The 27,053-nt window shown below is 45.6% G+C and overlaps 1 protein-coding gene across 1 annotated transcript; it reads right to left on the bottom strand.

Annotated features, from left to right (window-relative positions):
* Positions 1 to 3,500: 3,500 nt before the first annotated feature.
* On the bottom strand, positions 3,501 to 27,053 carry HGFAC (HGF activator). Its single transcript, XM_035113720.3, has 11 exons — positions 26,817 to 27,053; positions 25,362 to 25,425; positions 23,812 to 23,943; positions 20,881 to 20,991; positions 16,894 to 17,068; positions 16,517 to 16,602; positions 15,451 to 15,703; positions 9,738 to 9,877; positions 8,812 to 8,952; positions 5,929 to 6,077; positions 3,501 to 3,791 (listed from the first exon to the last, which is right to left on the bottom strand). The coding sequence occupies exons 1-11, from the start codon at positions 26,883 to 26,885 to the stop codon at positions 3,600 to 3,602; spliced, it is 1,512 nt and encodes a 503-aa protein (XP_034969611.3). The 5' UTR covers positions 26,886 to 27,053; the 3' UTR covers positions 3,501 to 3,599.

Below are 27,053 nucleotides of genomic sequence, written 5' to 3'. Positions count from 1 at the left end.
TTTTTTTTTCTAGATTCTAGACAGTTTATTCGAATTGGGATGCTCAATTTAGGGCACCCAACTATTTTCTGTTCAATGACCTTGGAAATGACAGCACTTCACTCCCAGGGGCAGATGCAGTCCTCTTCTCAAAGCACACGGGAGCTCTGAAAAAATGAGGGATCACTTTGTCTAAAGTGCAGGGAAAGACTCAAAAGTCATTTGATTTTCTTTGTCTCACCCTCTGCGGTAGCAGAGAGGAGAAATCACCTGGTGTGGAAACAGTTGTACTTACATTGCCGGGAGACTAATCAAAATGCAATTTCATGATACATATTTTGAGAGGAAGCATATTTAAATGTAGCTTTTCATGTCTATTTTTTAAAAAAAACCTGAGAATAATTTAGAAACTGGATAGAATGGATTTATGAGTGAACAATCTGTCTGCCCCCAACACAGGAGAGAGGAAGAGGGGTTGGCGCAAAAATCGCCCCTGAAATCTGCCTTCTGTTATCTGTGTAAGGTCATGAGCTTTGGCAACAGCCGGAGCTGAGCAGTAGGAGAAGGGGCAAGGCAGTTGGAGACAGTAGGACGTTGGAAGTGTATGACGACGCAACGCTGCTATCACAACAAAATCAAATGCAGGAGAAGCTCCCCATCCTTCTCACACTGCAGCACATCGGCGTGTGAATTTTTCACCCTTCCTCGTCACCTTGCCCTCTTTCCAGACACACCAAGTACTTGGGTCACTATTGCAGTAAAGTGATGGGGGGGGGGAAGGGCACTGCCAATACAGCTCCTTGCAAAAGGGACCCCTAGGTACACTGCTGATCACCAAACAGTACCAGTTGTGTGGTCTGCTGCAAGGAAGTTTGGGATTTAAACCAAAAGAGGATAGTCAGTATGCCCTTGAATCCCTGTTGCTGGGACCTTCAACGCAAGAGAGTGGCCACTGCAGCAGGGCCGTCTTACCCATAGGCACTAGGGGTGCGGGGCACCTGGGCACCGGGCTTTCAGGGGCGCCAGGCTGAGAGTCAGGGGCCAGAGAGTTGAGTCCAGGAAAGAGCCCGCCCGTTGGTTGGAACACCGCAGCGAGCTTTTCTGCTGCGGGCAGCTCTGCACCGCGAGTTCGGGGGCAACCGAGCCAGCGAGACACTGAGGCGGCTGGCTGGCTCCGCCCTCCTGCGTGCCTGGGACTGGGCAATCGGGGGGGCAGGCAGATCTTTGCACCCCGGCACCACATATGCTTAAGACATCCCTGCGCTGCAGTCAGATGCTGCTTGCATTCTTCTTAGGGGCATCTAGTTGGCTCTTGTGAGAACAGGAAGCTTGACTAGACGGGCCTTTGGCCTGATCCTGCACACTTTTCCTACGTTCAGTATGTGTAAAAACTTCAGACCTTTAGGTTACATTGGATGTCAAGAGATGCAGAGAACCAACCATGCACAATATTGGGGGGGGGAAAAATAATTAAACACTGGCTGTAGGCAGTTTTAAATTTAATAAAATGCTGGTGGCTTGGTCTGTTTAGGACCAGGTTCTCCTCTGACTGCTGTCCTGACAGACTGGGAGAGCTTGAAAGATTTGTAGCTCCATCTCCCCCCTTGCATTTATCTGCTAATTTTGTTCCCTGCTAGATAGAAAAGGTCAGGGGGTAACATTTGGCTGACCTGAAGAGGCTGAGAGAAACAGAGGGGTTGGTGGTCAAGGCCTTCAGGGACTGGTAGCTGTGTCCCATTCCAAGGAGGAGATCTCCCCTGCTGCCATGGGGTGGGTGGGTTTGGGGAAGGAGGGCATCACCGAGGAAGAGGGAGAGAAGCAGTTATCCTCATGTGCCAGTGAAAACACTCCAGGTGGTGGAGAGATCCTGGCAGTGGTTGTTTTCACATAGTGTATGTTCATGGGGTCTGAGCTCGCAGTGACTGACCAGGAATGTGACCTTGGGGGCACAGTGGATAGTTCAGTGAAGATGCTAGGGGTCATTAGGAGTGGGATTAAAATCAAAACTGCCAACATTATGATGCTCTTATGCAAATCTATGGTGTAGAGTTCTGGTTGCCTCATGTTAAGAAAAGGATATTGTAGAGCTGGAATGGGTTCAAAAGGGCAGCCGGAATGAACAGAGGAATGGCACATGGGATTTTTTACTCAAAAGACCAGTAAGAGGAGATATGATAGAGGTATATAAATGCCAAACCCGCACATGAGTGTTTTAATTTCTGTATAGAGAAAAGTGAGGCCTCTTTCTTTTTTACCTCATGACAGCCACCCCCTGCTTCAGAAAACTTAATATTAAATGTTATCTTCCAATCTCTTCATTCTGTGCCTCATCTGCTGGCAACCACAGACTTAACTGCTGGTCTCATACAGTCCGCCCAGCTGAAATCCAAATTTTAGCTTACCTGTGATTGGGCAGCAGTGCCCCACCCCCCAAAAAAACCCACCAGTTTTTATACATGATGTAAACCATGAAAGTCCCTCTCTAGACAATGGGTGTGTGCGTTACTCTAATATTCTTTATCTCCATAGTTTTGGCTGCTATTGATCCCCCTGCTATCAATATTTATGAGTATCTATGTTCCTTGTTCATGACCTCTTAGAGCAGGGGTCAGCAAACTTTTCCAGCAGGGGGCCAGTCCACTGTCCCTCAGACCTTGTGGGGGGGGGCGGACTATTTTTTTGGAAAAGAAAAAGAAGAAAGAACGAATTCCTATGCCCCACAAATAACCCAGAGATGCATTTTGAATAAAAGGACACATTCTACTCATGTAAAAACACGCTGATTCCTGGACCGTCCGTGGGCCAGATTTAGAAGGCGATTGGGCCAGATCCAGCTGCACTAGTTGAATGTTAGATCACAAGCCCAAAGGAGTAGACTTCATGCTTCCCTGTTCAGTTTGTTGACTCCAAAATTGCAGTACAGTAAAGAATTCTCTCTTGTAAGTGTTTCCCAGAATGCCAAGTAAGGCATACTTCCTGCACTGGGGGAACTCTCTATAAGTGAGGAGGGTAGTACTTTTAAAATGGGGGGGTAGTGTTAAAGCAAGGTAAGTACTCTGCAAATGTTTTGCTCTATTGATACCTATCCTGTTTTTCTGCTTCCAAATAGGAGAGGGCCATGTCAGTTCAGCTCTAGCGCTAAGCACAGCATAGTTACTGGTGACCATAACGACTATGTACAGCCCTTATGCTGCAGTGCCTGATCCTGACCACTCCCACACTCTGATTACAAAACAAATTCCCAAATTTCAGGTTTTACACAATGGCTGCAAGGTATACATTTCAATTAGACTGTGAGTTTTTAGTTGAATTCTCACCTATGTGAAAATATGTGTGTATATCCTGTATATAAACACATATAAAGGTTATAATTTCTATTTCTGTTGTCCTTTCTTTTAGAATAATGCACATTTTTGTGGGGTAATGCTTTGGGACCTTTTAAACTGACATAGCTTAGGGCTTCATCATCCTTTCATCCAGCCCTGGAACAAGTCCATTATTGTGAAGCAAACAGAAAGATATGGAAGAAACAGGTGGAACAGGGTGCCTTTTAATGGCAACACTTAGTGTTATAAACAATGACGGTGGCAATCCATAATTTTAGCAAAATGTGAAATGCTTCATCTGGGTAAGGAGCTACGGCTGCTCTTTTGGAGGCGGTTTATCTTCTCATTTATCCAGTCCACGTATTTTGTCACTCTTGTATAAACACCAGGCTTCCTAGCCTTGCCACATCCATCACCCCAGCTGATAATGCCATACAGGTAAGATACGCCATCCTTTTCACAGGCCAGGGGGCCGCCAGAATCTCCCTGTTTCAAAGATAAATTTAAGGACAAAAGTATTTCGCTACAGTTTCCATTATTTGGAGAGATTGGCTCATTTTATCATAGTTTTCGCAAATGACCATTTCTGTGTCTTAAGAAATATTTTTGCTTGCTGTAAGCTCAATAACATTGCAAAAAGGAGACTAGCTATACGGCTGCAAATAAAACGTTTAAAGTGTGTTTTAAGTGCAATATACAATGTGACACTAGATGGAAATGGTGAGCCTTATGGAAAAGTCAATGTATTTTTTTTATTTAAAAAAAGCAGTTTCTAATTGGTTTTTATTTGTGTCTAGATTCCACCTGGAACACAAGCTGTGTAATAAATTGGAAAAATGTAAATAAGAAAATGGGGACCAAGCATACTCATATTCCTTACCAGTGTCATAAATTTCCACCTGTGCAGGACACTGAGAGGCCTTTCAAAACAATTGCCAGATAGTTTGGGCCAAATAATTAATGCTCATATGGTTAGAGTATTTCCTTGAATATTTGGGCATGGCCTTTAGGTGCTCACCATTTATAGTGGAATAGTTGCTGGGGGCAGGGGCAGTTGGCCACACAACATTGGCATCCTTCAGCTAGTAGTCAAGAATAATGTACTAACAAACCCTCCCTTTTTAATACCACAAACCCCCCAACTTCTATGAAAGATCTGGAGTGGATCCTCAATACTTTCAGTTGCGGGGCATGTGGCAAGGGTCAGCATAGCTGCCAAGTTTTCCCTTTTCTTGCGAGGAAGCCTATTCAGCATAAGGGAAAATCCCTTTAAAAAAGGGATAACTTGGCAGCTATGAGGGTCAGCCTGAGGAAACTGCAGGACAATAAATTGCTCAGCTCTAACTAAAAACTCCAGGAGGCAATGAAGTGGCATGAGAGGCAAGACTCCAGGCATCAAAGAATGCTTTCAGCTCTAAACCCGAGGTGTGGCCCTACATGTAGAACGGGCATACTTCACTTCAGTTCCTTCTTCGCAAAAGGAATATCCTCTGGAAATAGGGAATTGGACTTTTTAATGATTTGCACCAGGACAGTCTCGAGCAGGTCGGGCACCCCCTGGCACTGAGGCGCTGAGATCGCTCCGGCGCCCCCGCCCTCGCAGTGTGCAGCATGGCTTCCACACGGCTTTGCCGCGCAGCGCCCCGCCTGCCGGCCCGGCGCCCTAACAGCCCGCACCTCCGGGACTCTACCTAGAGCCGGTCCTGGTTTGCACCCATTGATGGCTCTGCCCATGCATTTTTAAAAAGCAAATGGTGGAGTTGATAGGACTTATAATATCACTTAAAATGTGGAATTCTACAATCTCCAGAGGAGTCAAGGATCCCCCCCCAAATGTTTCCACTTTGATTTCCCTATATACCGTATATATCACACACACTCTATCATTCTGGATTAGTGCAAGGGCACATAACTGGTTAGGAGTGGTGAGTTCAGATTTTTGAAATGGAGATCTCAATCTCATCTACATGGTCTACATCAGGCATCCTCAAACTCGACCCTCCATAGGTTTTTGGCCTACAACTCCCATGATCCCTTGCTAACAAGACCAGTGGTCAGGGATGATGGGAATTGAACATCTGGAGGGCCAAGTTTGCCTATGCCTGGTCTACATTTCAAATGGGATTTATCTCCCATTAAGCAGAGGTGGCCGCTCCACTAGCCCACTCCACCACCCCTTACATAAAATCCAGTATTTTTTTTGCATTGCCTAAGAATTGATGCTTTTGAATTATGGTGCAAGAGAAGACTCCCTGGAAAAGACCCTGATGTTGGGAAAGATGGAGGGCACTAGGAGAAGGGGGCGACAGAGGACGAGATGGTTGGACAGTGTTCTCGAAGCTACGAACATGAGTTTGACCAAACTGCGGGAGGCAGCGCAAGATAGGAGTGCCTGGCGTGCTGTGGTCCATGGGGTCACGAAGAGTCAGACACGACTAAACGACTAAACAACAACAACAAAGGAAGGGGGAGGAAAGTTGTGCTACACAGCCCTGCCCCCCCAAAAAAACCCCAAAACAAAGTGTGAACAAAACAGAAATGCCAAGAGGGATTCCTTGGACTCTCACATTCCCATTCACTCTCTTGTACAAATCTAATTCAGGCAGAAACTCAATAATATTACCTGGCAGGCATCTGATTTACCATCAAGGTAACCGGCACAGAACATATTTTCACTAATGTCAGCTCCATAAACATCATAGTTTTGACATTTGTAATCAGGGATGATTGGAACTGCTGTTTCTTGCAATACTTTCGAGTAGCTGGATGAATCTGTGGAAATAAATTGTATAGAAAACAATTAATTCTAACTAGAGCAGAGTAGATTAACACGAAAAGTGTTTAAAGTGCTTTGCCAAGCACTCTCCCAAGGGTTGGATTCAATAGTAGCACTACTCTGAGGAGACCAATCGAAATATGACTAACAGATCCATTTAAAAGGGTCTACTCTGAGTAAAATTGAGTTGGCTTAGTGCAGGAAGCGGTTCCCGTTCGCAAAGTCTCCCCTCTCGAAAGAGGAGAGATCTTATGCTATGGTTTATATGCTACTTTTTGGCTCAGATGCCCCCCAATGTGGTGAATGGAATATTTACGCAAAAATAACAATAATAAAAGTACGATAAGTGCAGTAAATTAAAATAATATGAAAGAGCAAAATGAAATGCAGTCACACTAGTTATATATTTGCGAGCTGGATTCATGCTCAGACACATTTTCCCCAGGGTGGTGTAGTGGTTAGGGTGTCAGATTAAGATCAGGGAGACCAGGATTCAAATTCCTACTCGATCGTGAAGCTCACTGGCTGACCTTGGTCCAGTCCAGTGTCTCTCGGCCTTATCTAGCTGCCAGGGTCATTGTGGGGATTGAATGAGGAGGGAGAGAACCATGTGCTCCTTCAGCTCCTTGGAGAAAAAGGCAGGATATCGGTGCAAACCAACCAACTAACCAACCAAGCAGACAAATAAATACTATTCTCACCTGGAAGCCAGGTTAACTCGCACCCCCACTGCCCACCCTAGTCCAGCTGCTTCAGTTTCACACCTAGGAGCAGCAAGCCCACCCACAAGCAGTCGCCCGGGGGAGTGCCCTCACCCTCATCACACCCCAAAGGAGAAATCCTCGGGGGGAGGGGCTGTCCCTATCATTGCCATCCCACCAGGGCTGGCCTGCCCATAGACACTCACTGCCCCCAAAACCTGTCAAATAGGCTTCGCCTGGAAACAGCTACAGCTGTGGCCAAGTTCTAACTCTTGCTCTTCGTAGGTGGGGCCAGCGGGCCAAGCCTTATGCAAGACGAGGCTTCAGCAGTGTGCTTAAGCATTTAACTTGACAAATACTCCATTTAGATGGGTGGCATATAAATTGTTATTGTTATTAATTGGGAGGGGTGGCTAATACCCCAGAGGACAGGATCACACTTCAAAATGACCTTAACAGATTAGACAACTGGGCCAAAGCAAATAGGATGAATTTCAACAAGGAGAAATGTAAAGTACTACACTTGATCAAAAAAATAATAATGAAAGGCACAAATACAGGGTGGGAGACACCTGGCTTGAGAGCAGTACATGTGAAAAGGATCTAGGAGTCTTGGTAGACCACAAACTTGACATGAGTCAACAGTGTGATGCAGCAGCTAAAAAAGCCAATGCAATTCTGGGCTGCATCAATAGGAGTATAGCGTCTAGATCAAGGGAAGTAATAGTACCACTGTATTCTGCTCTGGTCAGACCTCACCTGGAGAACTGTGTCCAGTTCTGGGCACCACAGTTCAAGAAGGATACTGACAAGCTGGAACGTGTCCAGAAGAGGGCAACCAAAATGGTCAAAGGCCTGGAAACAATGCCTTATGAGGAACGGCTTATGGAGCTGGGTATGTTTAGCCTGGAGAAGAGAAGGTTAAGGGGTGATATGATAGCCATGTTCAAATATATAAAAGGATGTCATATAGAGGAGGGAGAAAGGTTGTTTTCTGCTGCTCCAGAGAAGCGGAAACAGAGCAATGGATTCAAGCTACAAGAAAGAAGATTCCACCTAAATATTAGGAAGAACTTCCTGGCAGTAAGAGCTGTTTGACAGTGGAATTTGCTGCCAATAAGTGTGGTGGAGTCTCCTTCTTTGGAGGTCTTTAGGCAGAGGCTTGACAGCTGTATGCCAGGAATGCTTTGGTGGTGTTTCCTGCTTGGCAGGGGGTTGGACTGGATGGCCCTTGTGGTCTCTTCCAACTCTATGATTCTATGATTCTATTGTTGTTATTGTTATTGCTATTGCTATTGCTATTGCTATTGTTATTATTCCTGTATAATCCCATTCACAGTCATGGTTGACTGCCATTGCCTTTTGATCCAATAACCATTTCTTTCTGGCCCCTAAAATTCCTCTCCAGCCCTTGTTTCTTTCCTATAGATCAGGCATGTCAAACATGCGGCCCTCCAGATGTTTTGGCCTACAACTCCCATGATCCCTAGCTAGCAGGACCAGTGGTTGGGGAAGATGGGAATTGTAGTCCAAAACATCTGGAGGGCCGCAGGTTTGACATGCCTGCTATAGATATTCTGAAGGCTCCAATTCCCATTTCTCTCCATATCCACTGGATCATGTAGGAGGCAGAAAGGCAAAGGACCACTGTGCAGGACCAGCTGTAGGGAAAAAAGTCCCTGCGCATTTCAGCCTCTGAGGATTTAGTGGCTATTTCAAAAGAGAAACTACATTTTAAAACTGAATGCAATGTCTAGAAAGCAGGTGCCATACTTTATGCTGCACTGTGCTAGAATTCTGTGGCAAAAGTCAAAGGACATTTCAGCAAAACAGAGATAAATCATGCTGTCAATAAAATAATTAATGGGTGATATGTCTTCTTGAATTGGCCAAAGAAGTGATTCAATTGACAAATCATCTCCTGAAGACTAAAGTGATCATAGTTCTAAGTCTTCCTACGTAGTTAGAACATCTGGTTATGTCTCTGGTCAGTATCACTAGCACACATAAAAGCAATATTCTAACTTACTTTCGTATAAGTGTCCCCATCCTGCAATTTGGCATTTCTGATTATCTGGAAAGGTCATTCCCTTTTCTGGCAGGCAGATTGGTCGAACAAACTGGGACTTCACTGCACAGCGATGATTCGCCTTCTTCAACTTAACTAAAACTGCAAGAGAAAATAACTTTTAAAAAAAAGATCACAGAAAGTGACTGGACTGGTTCACACAGACGTGAACTTCACTTGATTTTGAAATCATCAAGCAATGACCACACATGGATGACCCAGCCCTGCAAGTGAAGAGCTGAGATTTCAGGTACTACTTTTTTGGGTCTCTCACCTATGTTCAAAAAAGCACTTTACCACTAAGAATGGGTGGAATCATAAAGTTCTGGTTTTTATAAAAAAAAGCTTCCTGTAGCAAGGAGAACAGATCCATTCTGATCTGCCCAAACTTTATAGAGTGGATTGCCCTATTGAGGACGATGCCTGCAGGTCAGTCTGGCCAGGCACAGTGAGCCATAGCTACACTTCCAGGCAGGGGCGGAGGAAGGGGGGTGCAGTGGGTGCGGTCAGCCCCAGGTGTCACCACTGAGGGGGTGACAAAATGCTGGGTGGCACTCACCGTGGGGCCTGCAGTGCGCCTGAGCCATGCGTCTCTCCTGGGAGTGACACCGTGGCTTGGACGTCCGCAGGCTCTGCCCTGCCCAAACGGTCCACCAACTGCCTCCCCCTCCAGCTGTAGGGCAGCTGAGGGGGAGGAGGCAGGCAGACTCCGGAGGCCCCACGGCTTGCCTTGCCCCTATGGGTGGCTCGCCCCAGGCGCCCGAGTGGCTCCCTCCACCACTGCTTCCCGGTGTCTAATGGGTGGAAGGGATGGCAATATCACTGCCCACTTGCTGCACCCCAATCCACACACTTGAAACTAAACCAGAAACAAGAAAAAGGCTCACCTATATCATTTTCGGTTGGGTTGTATACTGTGAAGTCAGGGTGCAAGAAGTACTTTTCCACATCAAATTCTTGAGTAACATCTGTTGTTATATTGAAAAAATGTTGTCCCAAAACAATTCGAATTGTTGACACCAGCGGACTGAAGAAAAGAGGAAAGAGAATGATGAAGAGGACGATGGTATTAAGCTACATGATGCATTTTAAATATTTTATTCTTATTTATCTCTATATTTTAATGATTTTGTTATGACCTTAACAAATACACTTCCTTCCTTCCTATAGGTAAGGAACAGAATATTATAGTATTATAATATTTAAACTGGCTGATCCAGCAAATAACATTTTGATTGGGGTGTCAGGGTGCCAATGTAATGTTGTGAGTTGCCGTCATGATGCTATAAGCCAGGGGTGGCCACCTCCCAAGAGACTCTGATCTACTCACAGAGTTAAAAATTGGGAGTGATCTACCCCCTTTTGGGGGGTTCAGGTCAAAGCTGTTGAGTTTTTTTAAGGAAGGGAAGCACTGTTTTTTGGGCTTTAGGTCATACTTGTTGAGCTTCTTTTAGGAGGGAGGGAGGCCCATTTTTGTTTAGGGCTTCAGGTCATAGTTCAGCTTTTTTTAGGGAGGAGGAAAATTTTGGGTGAGCTTTTTTTAGGGGTGCCAGTGATCTAGCAGTGATCTACCATAGACATCCAGTGATCTACTGGTAGATCACAATCTACCTGTTGGATGTGCCTGCTATAAGCCAACTGAAACTTAGGCAGTAGCCCAGCTGCAGCAGAATGAATAGCAGAAATGGGCGCGGCAGGGCATGCTCACCAAATGAAAAGTAACACCCTGTGCTCTTGCACAAGAAACTTGCTTCCAAAAAACATTTTGTTGTAAGGAAAATGAAGGGGGGAATTCAGAATAGCAACTGCTTAACATGATGTTGTATCACCTCCCCATTGGGGAGGAATGCTCAGTAAATGAGTTACCTGGAAGTGACCTTGGTTTGACATAACCTTTGCTTCCATCCTGTGGATTTAGTTCTGCCATTGGTCTGCTGAACTAGTGAGGATGTGCTGCATTGATTCCTTCTGATTCATGTGGATACAAATAAGATTGCCAGCCAGTCTTTAACTCATAGCAGGGGACCATAAGACTCTGGGCGGGAAGCTGAAGGGCCTTGGGGCACAGGTGCCTTTTTCACCACCGCTTCCTGTTGAAGGATGTGACCCAGGAAGACAGAGGAAAATACTAGAAGTAAACCACTGACTTTTGGTGTTGTCAATAAGGATTTGGCTTCTTGGACCATGGTCTCCGCTTCCTTGAAGAAGGACTTCTGGCAAGACATGGGTTGCACCTCATTGTGGAAGCCAACAGTTGCAAGAAGGGTTTCTTTGGCTATGTCTGAATCAACAGGAAGAACAAGCAAGTAGTACTTCCTCTGCATGGAGAAGACAGAGACATGCTATAGGATGACAAAGAGAATGTAGAACTGCTCAACACCTTCTTTGCCTCTGTCTTCACCCAAAAGAAAGGAGTGCCCAACCTGGTGATAACAGAATACATGTTGCAAGGAGGGAGCTGAAGCTCAAGATAGGAAAAGAACACCTAGCTCCTAGCTACTTGAAATGTATTCAACTCTCCAGGGCATGATGCACTACACTCAGAGGTACTAAAGGAGCTTTCAGATGTCTAAGAACTTCTGTCTATAATCTTTAAGAAATATTGGAGAACAGATTAGGTTCCTGCAGAGTGGCAGCAGGCAAATGTTGTCCCCCACTTCAAAAAGAGGAAAAAAGAAGACCCAGGTAAATAAATACCAACAAGTCAGCTTGACACTGATACCAGAAAAGGTCCTGGAACAGATAATTAAATGGTCAGTCTATGGGCACTTAGTAAAGGATGCTGTGATTACTAAGACCCAATCTCGTTTCTTTTCTTTTTTTGATAGAGTTACAGGGCAATGGTGGATCAGGGCAATGGTGTAGACATAGCATTTCTTGATTTCAAGTCCCCCATGATATTCTGGTGGAGAAGCTGGTGAAATGTGGGCCGGATGAGGTAAATGTTAGGTGGATTTGTAGCTGGTTGACTGGCCAAACCCAAAGAGGGTATACAAATGTTTCCTCAACATCTTGGGAAAAAGTGACAAGTGGGGTGCCGCAGGGTTTTGTCCTGGGCCCATTGTTGTTCAACGTCTTTGTAAAGACTTGGATGAAGGAATTGAGGTGATGCTCATCCAATTTGCTGATGATCCTCAGGGTCCCTTCCAACTCTACAATTCTATGACACCAAACTGGGAGAGATACCGTGTTTCCCCTTTTTTAAGACACCGTCTTATAACTTTTTTCCCTCAAAAAAACACACAGTGGCTTATTTTCAGGGGGTGTCTTTTTTTTAAAAAAAAAGTGCTGGTACAACTGGGACCCACTGGCTCAGGATGCTCGGTGCTCTCTTCTGCACATTGCTGGGCGCGTTGTTGGCGCTGCCAGTTCCGAGCGCCTGCAGGGTGGGGTGGGGGTGGCAGTGCTTTAAACCCCCAACCCTGTAGAAAGCAATGGAAGTTATGGACTGTAACAATCCTTAAGAGGCGCAGGTCTTAAAAAACCCCTGGTATCACCCTTGAAGCACAGCCTTCCAAAGTCAGGGGGGAATAGGTCTGTTTAGACAAAGGAAAGGATCGGGGGTGATTCTGTGCCCTGGGACCCACAGAACTACTTTAAAAATCCCAACCTGGGGGGGGGGTCAAATAGTGAAGCCCCATAGCCCTGTAGCAACAGAAGGCACATTCTGAAGCACCCGAGCTGTTCGGTTCCATAAAAAATCCAGGAATTGTAAAATTAACAACAATAATGGGGGGGCACTCTATCCAAAGAGTTAAGAAGGAATGGGAAAGTGTTGAGTTATATATGGAAAAATATGGAAAGGAAAGTTAGTTAAAGATAAAAAATAAATAATTATCGCAAGGGGAAAAATAACATCATAAAGGGTAATAATATTAAATATAAAATAGACAACACAACAGAAAAAGCAAGTATATGACTAAATGAGATCGCACAGGAGTGAGGGAAGTGGGGAGAGAGGGAGGGGGGTAAGGAATGGAAGGAGGCAATGGTTGGAGGAGGGTATAGGGGGATGAATTAAAGGAAAATTAAGACTGAGAAGCGCATGGTTTTTGTTTTTTAAAGATGCAAAGGCTTGCAATCAGCCAAAGTATAGAGCCCAACTTCTAGGAGACTGCGATCTACTTGCGGATTTATAAACTGGAGGTGATCTACCCCCGTTATATTGGTGTTCAGGTCAGAGTTGTTTTTAGAGAGAGGAAATATCCCATTTTTGAGGTTAAAGTAAAAGTTCCTGACCTTTTTTTTATAATGAGGAAATGCTGCTAAAACTCCGTTCTTCATTCCACGAAGGGGAGAGGGGGCGGGGCCGGGTGCTCAAAGACAAAAGAAATGGAAAAGGAGATAGCGATCAAATCCAGCCTCGCATTCATGCAGCCGTCGGGAGAGGCAGGGGCTGCAGCCGAGTGCTGCTTCACAAACAAACGGGGGAAAGTGCTTAGAACCCAGAGAATCCAGCTGAAAAACACGAAGCAGCAACAGCAATTGCACACACACCATCCCAAGCCAGCACAGTAACCAAGTCCCAAAAGCAAGAAAGGACTCAGCAAACACTGCTGCGGCCGGCGTTGCTGCTGCTGACTCGGGGAGCTCAGTGATCTCTTCCGCACAGCGCCTATCACTATGGCTTATTTTCGGGGTACGGTTTATATTTCTCAAATGCTTAGAAATGCTGCTATGGCTTATTTTATGACTACGCCTTAAAAAGGGGGAAACACGGTAGCTAATGCTGCACAAGACACAATGGGGATTCAATATGACCTTGACAGATTGGAGAACGAGGCATGAAAAACCAGCTGCACAGATATAAGATGGGGGACACCTGGCTTGTGAAAAGTGAAAAGTGTCTAGGGCTCTTAGTAGGCTGCAAGTTTAACATGAGTCAACAATGTGATGCAGCAGCAAAAAGGCTAATTCTATTCTAGGCTGCATCAACAGAAGTATAGAATCCAGGGAAGTAATAGTCCAGCTCTATTCTGCCTTGGTCAGACCACACCTGGAGTACTGTGTCCAGTTCTGGGCACCACAATTTAAGAAGGATATTGACAAACAGGATTGTATCCAGATTAGGGTGACCATGAAGATAAAGGGTCTGGAAACCAAGGCTTATGAGGAGTGGTTGAGGGAGTTGGGTACGTTTAGTCTGGGAAAGAGGAGACTAAGAGCAGATATCTGAGCCATCTTCAAATATCTCAAGGGCTGTCACATGAAAGATGGAGCAAGCTTGTTTTCTTCTGCTCCAAATGGTAGGATCCAAGCCAATGGCTTCACGTTACAAGAAAGGAGAGGACGATTAAACATCAGGAAAAAACTTTCTGATGGTAAGAGCTGTTCGACAGTGGAACAGAATTTGTCAGACGGTGGTGGACTTTAGCAGAGGTTGGATGGCCATCTGTCATGAATGCTTTAGTGGAGGTTCCTGCATTGTAGGGTGTTGGACTACATGAGCTTTGGGCACCGTTCCAACTTTACAATTCTATGATTCTAGATTTAAACTGTAGAATACATAACGTCAGGTATGCAGCAGATAAAGACATGACTGGGTCAAAAGCGGGTTTGTATCCGCTTAGTGCCCAACATTGCTCTTTGGAAACCCCATTGTTCAGGAGATCATTGGAGCTTACAGGGAGCTGCAAGTGGCACTTTGAAGCATCAGAGTTTCAAAGCAATGCACACACATCTCTGCAAGTACCGACAATCAGTTGGTCCCCTGATGATCAGCAGATAGCGGTGAAAGGAGCTTTAAAGTCCTGGCAATCAGCAGTTTGTTGGGACCCCAAAGTGATGCACACTATACTTGTCAAGCTTGGACACAGAGGGTGGGGGAAATAAGGATCCGGCTGCCAGACAGTTTCAGTCCACTCCGCTCTGATAGATTGGAGTTGAGTTTCGCTATATTCCTGTCCTTGCTTCTTTAACATAACATCAGCTGCACCTTGTGCGAATTACTTTTTATTTATGCTTGCTGTTCCTAACTGCTAAATACTGTTGGAAAATATTAAAAGTTCTGAGAATCCCATGATGCTTAGCTGCGAAGTATCCCGTTTTTCACAGGAAACCCCCGGATTTTAATCCGTTTCCCGCTGTTCTCCCGAATGGAGAAAAATCCCGGAAATCCCCCGGATTTCCTACCTGCCAGGGAGCCTCCATTTTGGGTGCCGCTCTTCCCATGTGTGGGCACTGGAAATCAAGATGGCCACCGGGCATGCGTAGAAGCGACTTCTGGTGCCACTCTGCCCTATTTCTGGTGCCCACACATGGGAAGAGCAACCCCGGAAGTTGCTTCTATGCAACTTCCAGTGCCGCGCCGCTGCTGATCCCGCATTTTCCAGAGGGAGACTTGGCAGGTATGATGGCCCATTATGACACCATTCCTTTATGATATCTGCAGGCTAGTGCACATGCTAAGTGGAATTATCTTTGTATTATTGCTTCACAGGGCCCAGGGCCTGCTTCTAGAGGTTCTGAGCGTTAGGGATTCTTGGCTCAAACTTTATTCCATCTTCACTCAGGGGTCTCACATGAAACATTTTGTTTGATTTAAAAGCAGTTTGAGGCGCATGCAGTGAATTTCAGATGAAATCAAAGCATAGGCTCTACCTATCAGCAAAACAATGTGCAGATGTCACCACCCAACAAGAACGAAGAAGGCTTCCAGCACAGAAATTCTTCCCGATATATATGCTGGCCAGCCAGGGATGTGATCCTGGCAAGGAGGAAGATCCTCCTATAATTCTGGGTCTTAAGAAGTTTCGCTTCTTATGTCTTCTCCCACATAAACTCTGGGCCACGGCAAAGTCATCAAAAGTTTCCGGGCGTGGGGGTGGGGGTGGCGGCCGCCTTCTTCTGCTCTCTGAGTAAAGAAAAGATATATTTAATCTTTAACCCATTTTTACTACTGAACCTTTACTATTTACTTTAAATAGCTACGGAATATGATTACAAGGCAAAGAGCTCTTTTCTGATGATGGCATCTTCAGAGTGGTGGAGCAGAAGTGGAGCAGCTTAATTTAGGCTGCATCTTCTCATTCTGGGCTTCCTGCTTGCTGCTCAACCTGATGCCATCCCAGAGTAACACCAGAGTCCGAAACTGCATAGGAAGGGTATAGTCACCCTGCTTATTTCATTCCTAGTTCAGCCTTTGATGTTAGCATTGTTCTTCCCTTCCCTGTACAGTAGTTACTGTATATGTTCCTTTGTTGTTGGACTTGGGTTGGATTGAGCCATTTTATTCATACTAGCGAACAGGGTCTCAAACTCAAGCACTTATCAGGCAGGTGCCCGCCAGTCCTTCAGAGCCACATCACGCGCACACAACCTCATAAAAACCCATCTCTTAGTCTCTCAGTCCTTCCCCAGGAGCAGAACTTGGGCAGGCTGAAGGCCCCAAGTCGACCTTGCATGAGAACTGACCCAGTGGGCACAGAAGTCTTTAAGGATTCATCCTTACAGCACAGTATCAGAAGTTGGTCTGGAGAGGCATATACTGGGCTGGAGTGGCGGAGACAGACAGGACTATCTATGGAGCTGTTGTGGCAACTGTTATCTGCTCCAGAACATTCTGACCTTAAACATAAGAAATGGCATGTGAGCTGCATATGGAAGGGGGAAGAGACTTGTTCCTTCCTAACTTCAAAAAACCCCATGGATGCAAAATGTTACTTACGACATAAAGTAACATTGCAGTATTCCCAAGATACTGAGTTTTCTTTGACTGTGTAGCACCACGGCCCCTGGTCTTCATCTGGGTTTCTAACGCAGTGGGGAAGGAAAAACATTTGCCCCTTAATGTTTTTTTCCTCTTATGCAAGTTTTAGTTTTCTTCATATACCTTCAGTTCTCAACCCAATTTTCTCTCTGGTTTCTGTCTGCATCATCATTCAAGTGGCTTTGCTAACACACAATACTGCATATCTATCAAAGTAGAGAAAAACATGTGTGCATGTGCGATCAGAGAGTCATTGGGTTGAGAACCAGGGTGTAACTCACAAATGCCTCTATTTTTACTTGTATTTTCCTCTAGCTACCAGCTGATTTTCTTACCGGCAGTATGAATGTGGTCCCAGTCCCAGTTGCACAGGGTTTTCAACTATGTCAGCATGAAGCTCTTGGCAAAGGAGATCTGAATTCCATGGCAGACAGTTATCTCCAGAAATTGTCTTTTTCTCAATGCCCCTGTAGTTTGTCCCATTACCAGAATAGCAATGTTGGCTAGGAGCTGGATAAACATACAGAAGTCTTAAGTAAACATCTGCTAGCATAACATTATCCACTTATTTCTGTGAGGGAGAGGGTGGTGCTATGGTCTAAACCACTGAGCCTAGGGCTTGCTGATCAGGAGGTCGGCAGTTCAAATCCCCACGATGGGGTGAGCTCCTGTTGCTCTGTCCCAGCTTCTGCCAACCTAGCAGTTCGAAAGCACGTCAAAGTGCAAGTAGATAAATAGGTGGCGAGAAGGTAAACCATGTTTCTGTGCCCTCTGGTTTCCGTCACAGTGTTCCATTGCGCCAGAAGCAGTTTAGTCATGCTGGCCACATGACCCTGGAAAGCTGTCTGTGGAAAAATGCCGGCTCCCTCGGCCTGAAAAGCCAGATGAGTGCCACACCCCATAGTCGTCATTGACAGGACTTAACTGTCCAGGGGTCCTTTACCTATTTACAGTGCTTTTTTCTGGGGTATGTGTGCAGGGGTACACATACCCCTAAACATTTTGTGAATCTAAGTTTGACCTCATTGAGGGGCAGTGTTTCAATATGAGTAGGAAAATGAGAGTACCCCTTTACATTTTTTAAGAAGAAAAAAAGGCGTTTCCGTATACTGCTCTGGTTCGCCAGAAGCGGCTTAGTCATGCTGGCCACGTGACCTGGAAGCTGTATGCCGGCTCCCTCGGCCAATAGAGCGAGATGAGCACCGCAACCCCAGAGTCGGTCACGACTGGACCTAATGTTCAGGGGTCCCTTTACCTTTTTATCCACTTATTATTTACACACACACACACACACACACACACACACACACACACACACACACGTGTGTGTTTGTGTATTACTTTTATATCCTGTCATTCTTCCAAGGAGCTCCAGGTGGCGTGCAATGATCTCTCTCTCTGCATTTTGTCATGACAACAGTCCTGTGAGGTAAGTCCGGCTGGAAGATAGTGACTACCGTAGCTCAAGGTTGGCAGTGAGCTTTATGGCTATTTTAACCTTGGTCTCCCACTTCCTAGCCCAACACTCCAGCCACTGGTTCTCTCTTGGTCCATATGGGCAGTTGGTCTACATCATTTATGACTAACCAATATATAAGTTAGTGATAACAGTGGCATAGCGTGGTTTGCCAGTACCCAAGGAAAGGCAAGTACTGTGCCCTCTAAACCGCGGTTCCTGTCAGGGCTGGATGGAGGCAATTGGGGGGAGGGAGAGGATCTTCCCAGCAAGGAAAGGGAATCTGGGGAGGAGACAGTGGCTGCAGCCTTTATTTATTTAGCAACATTTTTCATCACTTGATTATTATTATTTTTTTAAAAAAGAAACCCTCAGAGTGGCTTATTTTTCTTTTGGAATTTTGCCCCCCCCCAACTTTGTGTCCAGGGCAACAGACCCTCTGACCCTCACATGCTACACCACTGAGTGTTGGAAATGACCCAAGCTGCTTCCAGAAAAACTGGGAAACATTTCAGCATATTGAGGCAAACCAAATTTGTTTTACCCTACCCCCCCAACTTCTCAATGTGACCCTAGCCCCACCCAGCCCCTCTTCACCACACCCTGATTTCTCCAGCCATCTTTTCTCCTTTCAGCTCTATTTTCTGTGCCAGCACTATTGACAGTGGACCTGGCTGTAGGCCATTGGGAGAGAACATCATTGCCTTTACATTGCAGCATTCCTTGGTGAAGCTACATTTTCCAGGGCAGGGCCACTTGTGGCACTGTGTGCTGCTGTACAGTAAACAGCTTGGATAGAATGAATCCTGTTCTCACTATAAGCATCCCTGACTGCCCAAGCTGAAACCTATGACCCACTCTCTTTTTTTTCCAATATGCCTGAAGAACTATGAGTGGCAAGCATGGTGTAGTTCTGTTGCTTTGTTGAGTATTTAAGAAACTCAGAGAATTGAGCAGTTTTATTTCACTATGTTTGCCTTAAAATGTATCTCTGTTCTTGCAGCTGTTCTTAGTCTTGCTACAGTACTTTCCTCCCTTTTAAAGCATTAAATTCTGCTGGATTTTGCCACCTAGTGGTAAATAATAAGAACTGCAGTTTCTTATCTGCAAAGTTTCACATCATCTGCACAATATTTTAAAAACATTTTTAAACTATCTTTTGTGGATGAACAACGATCATGACAATGAAAATACAAGGACTTCAGGGCAGCATTGATGGTGGTGGTGGTGGTGGTGGTGGTGGGTTCTCCTCTGCTTTTTGGCCCTCTTTACAGCAAGGGTTTAGATGATAGCCAAAGGGAGAGCAACTGTGTTTGCTAAGGTGCTGAAAAAGCAGGTTAAATGTGATGGCCCCACACAGTGAATGAAGAGTAAAGGGGTCATTGTAAGAAGCAAATATCTGATTATCTAGCTAGACTCCTTGCCCAGCCTAATCAGTTGCTATTTTGTCCAAAAAGCCTCTAGAAAAAGCATGAAGTTGTTGGCTTGGTGGCAAAGAGGAGTGATTTGAATCCAACCTAATCCAGTTTCTAAACATCTCACTAGGTTGGGCATATGGGGCAGCTCTAGAAATCAACGCTATGAGGAGTGGGGAAGGCATGGCTGCTGCCCACCCCATCTCCTGTCCCCACCCCACCCCCTGCCCTCCGCTAGTCTGTTTGTCTAGTAATCTAGCCAGCCTTTCCTTGTAGCCTACCTGTCTAAGTTAACTCTGCCCCTAAAAGCTGAGCCATTTGGTTTTTTTCTCTCCCAGCTTGTTGAGACACAAAGTCTGCTATCTCTCTTTCTTTCAACTCTGATTCTGTAAGTAGTTCCTTTCAAGATAAATCTGTTCCTGCATGAATAAAGCCATTGAACTCCAAAAACAGTAAGTGATCATTTCAATCTCATTCACTTGAGCTGCAAGCTCTCCTAACAGTAGAAAAGGTAGACCTTGCCATAGGCATGCATGCCCTAGGATAGGCTACATAGGGCTGCCTTTGAAGACAACTTGGGAACTTTAACTGGTACAGAATCCAGCTGCACAAGGTGCTTGTCAGGTTAGTCAAAGCATATGACATAAACTCTATACCAGTTGCACAGGTTGCCAGGATGCTGCTGGGCCCAATTTAAAGTCCTGGTTTTGGCTTCTAAAGCCCTAAATGGTTTAGAGCCAGGTTAGTTAAAGGGCTGCTTACTTCTGTATGGACTTGACTGTGCCTTAAGACTGGCATCAGAGGCCCTGTTTGGTAGGCCACCATTAAGGTCAATCATATACCCTTCCAAAACAGGTGTGGATGGCACAATCAGTTCTGGCTTTCAAATAAACAAACTCTGAAATCTCATATTTTCCAAATGTATTTTGATTAATAAAATCATTGCTGCTGGCTTGCAGATTATGATCTTTTAGACTGATCTAGATTTTTGTGCTGGGTTGATTGATGTTTCAAAGGATTTACTAATTGTAGTTACTCCTCTTGGCTTTTGACATTTGAAGATGGTTCTTTAATCTATCCTGTTTTTCTGGAGTTAGGTTTTAAATACTATATTGTAAGCCACGTTGAGAAGTCAGAGCAGATAAAGGCTCCTGTAAAGCAGCCAAAAATTAAACATGAGTAAATAAAATGTCCATATTGACAGACAAGCTGTACCACAAGAAAGGGCAGCAAGAGTCCAGAGTTCCAATAATTTTAAATCTAGTCCATTCACCTCTGGGAATCGAGCATCAAGGAGCAGGGAGGTGTTCATCAAATTCCAAAACAAAATTTATGATTACTTCATAGCATCCGGGATATAGCATAAGCCTCGGTGAATGAGGCCTAAATTCAGTGGAATGAAATATGGTAAGTCAAAGAGCGAAACAGAGTGAAAGTTGAATAGAACTCACCAACATTGCAATGTTTTCCTGCCCAGGGTGTTTTGCAGTCACAGACTGTTTCGTTCGTGAAGACAATCTTCTTGCAAGTACTGCCATGGAGGCATGGATTGACAGTGCAGCCTGCAAAGTGAAGCAGAGGACTTATCCACACTGACCATTTGCCCTGCTCTGTCCAGGCAGAACCCTGCACTTTAACGCTCCATGACCAAGCATTTCCTACCCCCCACCCCAGTTTCCCCCCACAAAAACTCTTTAAAGAGTTTTTGCAATTTAAACTTCTGTGTCTGAGAATCCTCTCTCTTTCCGCTCTTTAAAGTTCAGTTGGGGCAAATGTCAATCCATGGGAAACCTGAATTGACGTTTACCATGATTCACCTTTAAAGAGCGGGTTTTTAAGCTCCGGAGCCAGAAAAGGGGTGCTTGGACACAGAGCATTAACGTTTGAACCTCTGCCTGGAAGGTAAGCCTTAACATGCACACAATACCCACAGAAATGGCCTAAAGTGTTTTTGTGATAACTGCTGAGGTGCACATTACTAGTAGGAAAATCCAAAGGCAAATTAAAACGGGACCAACCCCATATTAAACCCAGAGTCTCATAGAGTACATACAGTGGAACCTCGGTTTATGAACACCTCGGTTTATGAATTTTCGGTTTACAAATGCCGCGGACCCATCTGGAACGGATTAATTCACTTTCCATTACTTTCAATGGGAAAGTTCGCTTCAGTTTATGAACGCTTCAGTTTATAAACAGACTTCCAGAACCAATTACACCCATGCTTCGGATTAAGTACGCTTCAGGTTGAGTACTCCGCGGACCCGTCTGGAACGGATTAATCCACTTTCCATTACTTTCAATGGGAAAGTTCACTTCAGTTTATGAACGCTTCAGTTTATGAACAGACTTCCAGAACCAATTGTGTTCATAAACCGAGGTACCACTATATAGAGATTGAGATATATAATGTCAGTTGAATTCTAACTGGAATAGAATAATCTTCTTCCTGAAAAATACTTTAAAATCCAAGAGACTCAGGTATAAGAGTCTGAGGTAGGAGGAAACCCTGGTACTTTCAATGGCTGCACCATGATTGACCATGAACACACCAAAACAATACAGTGGTCCCTCGGTTGAAGAACAGCCCTGTTTATGGACTATTTGGTATATGAATTCAGCAAAACCAGAAGTAAGTGTCCTGGTTTGCAAACTTTACCGTGTGACACCGGAAGTTGCGTCGACGTAACTTCCGGTGTCGCTTTGCCCTTCTATGGGCATCAAAAATGGCTGCCGCTGGCTTCGAAAGTCGCTTGTACGCTTGTCAGGAAGTGCGTCGACGCAACTTCCGGTGTCGCTCGGCCCATCTATGGGCACCAAAAATGGCCGACAACGACACCGGAAGTCGCGTCTATGCACTTCCGGACATCCGTAGATGTGACTTTTGAAGCTGGTGGCAGCCATTTTTGGTGCCCATAGAAGGGCAAATCGGAAAGAAAAAAAATGGCCGCCGGCAGGAGAAAATAACGGAGAAAAACGGGAGACGAAGTGATATGGGGGACCACCGGGAAAAGGTAAGTAAAAACGGGGGTTTCCCAGGGGAAACGGGGTACTTGGCAGCTATGATATATATAGGATGATTTTAACAAAATATATTTTCCCCTCTCCTACTCCGCCCACCCCAAGTTAAGTTAATTTTTACATTTATAAGCTTGCTTTTCCTCCCAAGGAGCTCAGGGTGATTCATGTAGGCCTTTCCCACCTGACACCCTATTTTCCTCACCACCAGCCAGAAAGCAGCAGTGCCCTCCATGTGGGCACACACAAAGCTCTGTACGCATATGCACACACACACACACACTGCTTATAGGGAGGAGGAGCAGCACCCGGGGCACACTGCTCCCACCCCCCTTGCGACGCCACTGCCCCCCCAAACACACACACATTGCAGAGTGTCTCTCTTAAAGTGACTGAAACGGCCACTTCACAGAGGCAATCAGCAGGACGTGCAACTTCCTATTATTATTTTTGCCAAGAGAGAAGAAGGCAGCGCTGTGCACAGTGTTTCTTGTTGCTTTCTTTGAGTGTCTATCCCTTCTTGCAGGCAAGGAAGCTGGTGCTGCAGTTCAGAAAGGGGCTTTAAAGCCTCTCCTTCTTCTTCCCCCTCTCCATGGCACCAATGATCCTCCCCCACTTTGCCAAGAGGGAGAAAAGATCACTTCCCCCTGTAACCTTTTCAAAGCGACTGTCGCTTGGGTGGGGAGCCGAGTGAGGAACTATAAACCCAGGAGAGGACAAAGAAACAAAGGGCCCCACCCAGCACCTCCCTCCTGCCCATTGGGTGGATGCGACCTTCCCAAGGGAGCAGCTCTTCAAACATAGGGAGGCTGCCAGTGGAGGCAACGCCAATCCATGGGATTCCCATGTATGGAGCAGGACAGAGGCAGGGGGTGCAAAAAATGATACAAATGTGATTGTGCCTTGAGAAATTCATTTGTGAAGGCAGGACCATCAACTATTCCGAAGAGCTGCCCATGATCTGGTACAAAACCACATAAATTGTTGAATAACTTTTATAACTTTCAGTCAAATTCAATCTGTGAGCAGCACATTATCCAGAAAGTCCAGTACAGTTAGGGTAAATTATTAAGGATTTGAAAAGTGGAAAGGAGGTGAAGAAGATAAAATCCTTTCAGGAAACTTAAGAGAATACTTGAAATTACTTTGATGAAGCCACTTCACAGATTACATTTTAAGAGGTATACCTTTTAATTGCTGCAAGTGATTTAAGGCTGAGAGTATGACTTCTTCACTACAATATGCATTATTTAATGCAATTCAACTTCAGTGTCTCAATCGTTTTATTTGTTTTATCATTTCACTGGACTACATATAAACAGATGAGCAAACATAGTAAAATAAAGCATACAGTATAGAAATACCTGTGTGCTGTGCGTATTGGCAGTTAATGAGGTTGTTAACACATGTGCATTTCTGCACTATCCCTTGGTAGATTCTTGGCCAGCTTTCTCCAGTTGCAAAATACTCATGCAGAGTTTCATCAAAGCATTTTTCTGCATTTAAAAAAATGCAAAAGAGCACATTAAGCCTTATTCTTAAATCTTTTTTTCTTTTTCTTTTTCTATAAAAGAAACATTGCTGGAGAGCACATGAAGATGTTCCTGGCTTCGTCCCATCTAGTCCATTAAAACCTGCAAGCAGGATCTTCCCCCCTTCTGCAGTTCCCAGCAGGCCCATGTGGAGCTTGTCTGAGGCCCGGGGTAGGAGCAGGGGCATAGCTAGCTGTTCCGGCACCCAGCGTGCTGGGGGCAGGGCGAGCTGCCCACGGGGGCACTGCTGCAAACCGCGCACGGGGGTGCTGCATGGGAGCGGCATGGTGAGCTGCCCACAGAGTCTGCCTGGCGGACACAAGCCCCACACTGCCGTTTCAGGCAGCGTGGGGCCCTGAGCCACTGCGTCACTCCCAAGACAGACATGTGGCTCGGGCGCGCTGCAGGCCAGGCCCCGCGGTAAGTGCCAACCCCCATGGTGTGTCATTTTGTCACCCCCTTCAAGGATGACACCCGGGATGGGCCGCACCCCCTTCCTACGCCCCTGGGTAGGAGTCTTGTTAGAATAAAGTATAAACTCAAACAAAAAAGCAGCCGGTCCCTGGCGCTTCATTCCCCCCCCCCAACGGCTTAGCCCTCTGGGTGCCCCCTCCCTTCTGCATGGGCCTGGTTCCCAGCAATGCGTGTTCAGAGATATGCTGCCTCCGACCTCCAAGAGCATAAATTACGAACCCTAATATTTTTCTAGGGAGTAAATGACAGTAGGAAGTTCATTATATTGGAGGGACTGCAGTATATTGGGCATATGTCGCCCACCGCCCTGAGGCTCCTAGAAGCAGAGAGACTATCCATTTCCATAGCCATGAATAATGTGGGCGAACCAGAGCTGGGAGCAGAACTGAGCACTTCAAGAGAATTGAAGACCTCCTTAGCCCAGCCAGAGGTGGTGCAGAGGAGACGCAATGAGGAGGTCACCTTCCCAGCCCTGCGAGGCCTTGGGGTGCCACTTTGTGGCGAGGATGGCAAGGTGGCTGACCCCCTTCTCATACTGTGAGAGCTAAGCAGGATGGCTCTCACTGAGAATCCAGCCTCAGTTGCAACCAGTTTGCCATGTCAATTCAGCCGGATCATGGAAATAACCCCTTGGAATCACATCTTGGGATCCATCTTGGAAGCCGTCCAGCGAGCAATTTTACACACTGTGAAAGCAAGCTAGGAAGGGAGGAAGGGAGGGAGGGAGGGAGGCAGGCTTAGTTTGTTTGGGAGGCACATTAAAGTAAGGTTACCAGATTTTTTTCCAATGAATCCGGGGACACTTTTCAACTTCAATGGATTTTGTATGGGGACTGATTTGTAAATCCGGGGACTGTCCCTGGGAAACGGGGACGTCTGGTAACCTTACATTAAAGCATCTGTGGTACCTCTGGAGTAACGAACTTCATGTTTGGATTCTCCTGGCTCAGTACCACAACTGCTACTTCCTTCCTACAAATAAAACAATGAAGAACAAGTTTGCATTTACTGTATAGACAGGATTTTATCAATACAAAGTTCCTATTGGCAGAAGAGCAGCCAGGGATTGCCTCTTAAAAACAACTAAATCGTCTGAGGCACTGAGGCAGCAACCTATGGCAGCCTTTTAGCTTCTGCCTCTCACACACACATAAACCTTGCAATAGGCCTATTAATACATTTGGGAATGCCCTGCAGTTAGTTGGGAGCCCTATTTAACATCTATATCTAGACTTGGATGAAGGATTTGAGGGGATGATCCTATAATTTGCACATGACACCAAACAAGAAGGGATGGCAAATGCCACAGAAGACAGAACCAGGATTCCAGATGGCCTTGGGAACTGAGCCCAAACTAACAAAATGAATTTCAATAGGGGCAAATGTTCTGCGCTTAGGCACGAACAACCAATTACACATATATAAGATGGGGGGGGGGCACCTTGCTTGTCAGTAGAATATGTGAGCATACCTGCCAAGTTCCTGCCTGAAAAATAAGGGATCAGACCGGAAGTAGCATACCGGAAGTAGCGTTGCCGCCATTTTGGGACTGGGCGGAGCATGCTCAGAAGTGACTTTTGATGCTGCTCTGCGCAGTTCCAAAATGGCCACCGCACCGCACCAGAAGTCGCGCTGCAGCCATTTTGGAACTGGGTAGAGCAGCATCAAAAGTCGCTTCTGAGCATGCTCTGCCCAGTTCCAAAATGGCGGTTGCGCCAGAATAAACCGGGGGAAAACAAGAAATTCCGGTTTTTTTGGCTGGGAACAGCTGGAAAAACTGGGGTTTCCCGGGGAATACGGGAGACTTGGCAGCTATGTATGTGAGAAGGTTCTTAGTAGGCCACAAGCTTAACATGAGTCGACAGTGGATACAGTGGCAAAAAAAGAAGACGCTACTGTTATTCTAGGTTGCATCAAGAATAGCACTAAGGGTAGTAATAGTCCTGCTCTCTTCTGCCTTGGTCAGGCCTCACCTGGATTACTGTGTCCAGTTCTGGGCACCACAATTTAAAGAGGATAATGACAAGCTGGAAGGTGTGCAAAGGATGCTTTAGCTGACATTCTTGCACTGCAAGGAGTTGGACTAGATGACCCTCAGGATCCCTCCCAACTCTACAATTCTATGATTCTATGAAAGTCCTCCTTGAGTCTATGCTCTGGCCTCCAGTTTCAGGGCAGCCATGCATAAGGTTCTTTGTTGCGCTTTTTAAACGCAGTGTACACCAGTGCCTGGTGCCAAAACACGTTTCGGTTTCAGGACATGTACGGCACATTTACAATATTCTTTAAATATTGGTGGCGCATATTCTAAACAAGCAGGTTTATGATAATGTTGTGGGAAGAAACTGAAGAGGCACACTTACCGTTCGCTCGGGAGCACTGCTTAAAGCCAAAGAGAGGGTAACTACCATGGAGCAAATGTAGACTTTCATATTTCACCTTTTTATTTCTCTTTTCTTTTCTTCTTTTGCAGCTCCCTGTAATGTTCCTGGAGGAGTGGGCCTTCCAGTGTCTGAAAATCCAGAGTGGGAAGTCTAATCAACATTGGGGCTTATGGAAACTCCCTGCGCTAGAGAGTATGTTTGACTTTTTAAGCAATC

Source organism: Zootoca vivipara, chromosome Z1 (genome assembly GCF_965207765.1).
Source record: "Zootoca vivipara chromosome Z1, rZooViv2.hap1.1, whole genome shotgun sequence".
Lineage (NCBI taxonomy): Eukaryota > Metazoa > Chordata > Lepidosauria > Squamata > Lacertidae > Zootoca > Zootoca vivipara.
Note: the sequence above shows the minus strand (reverse complement) of the source record. Positions and strands in the feature narration are given on the sequence as shown.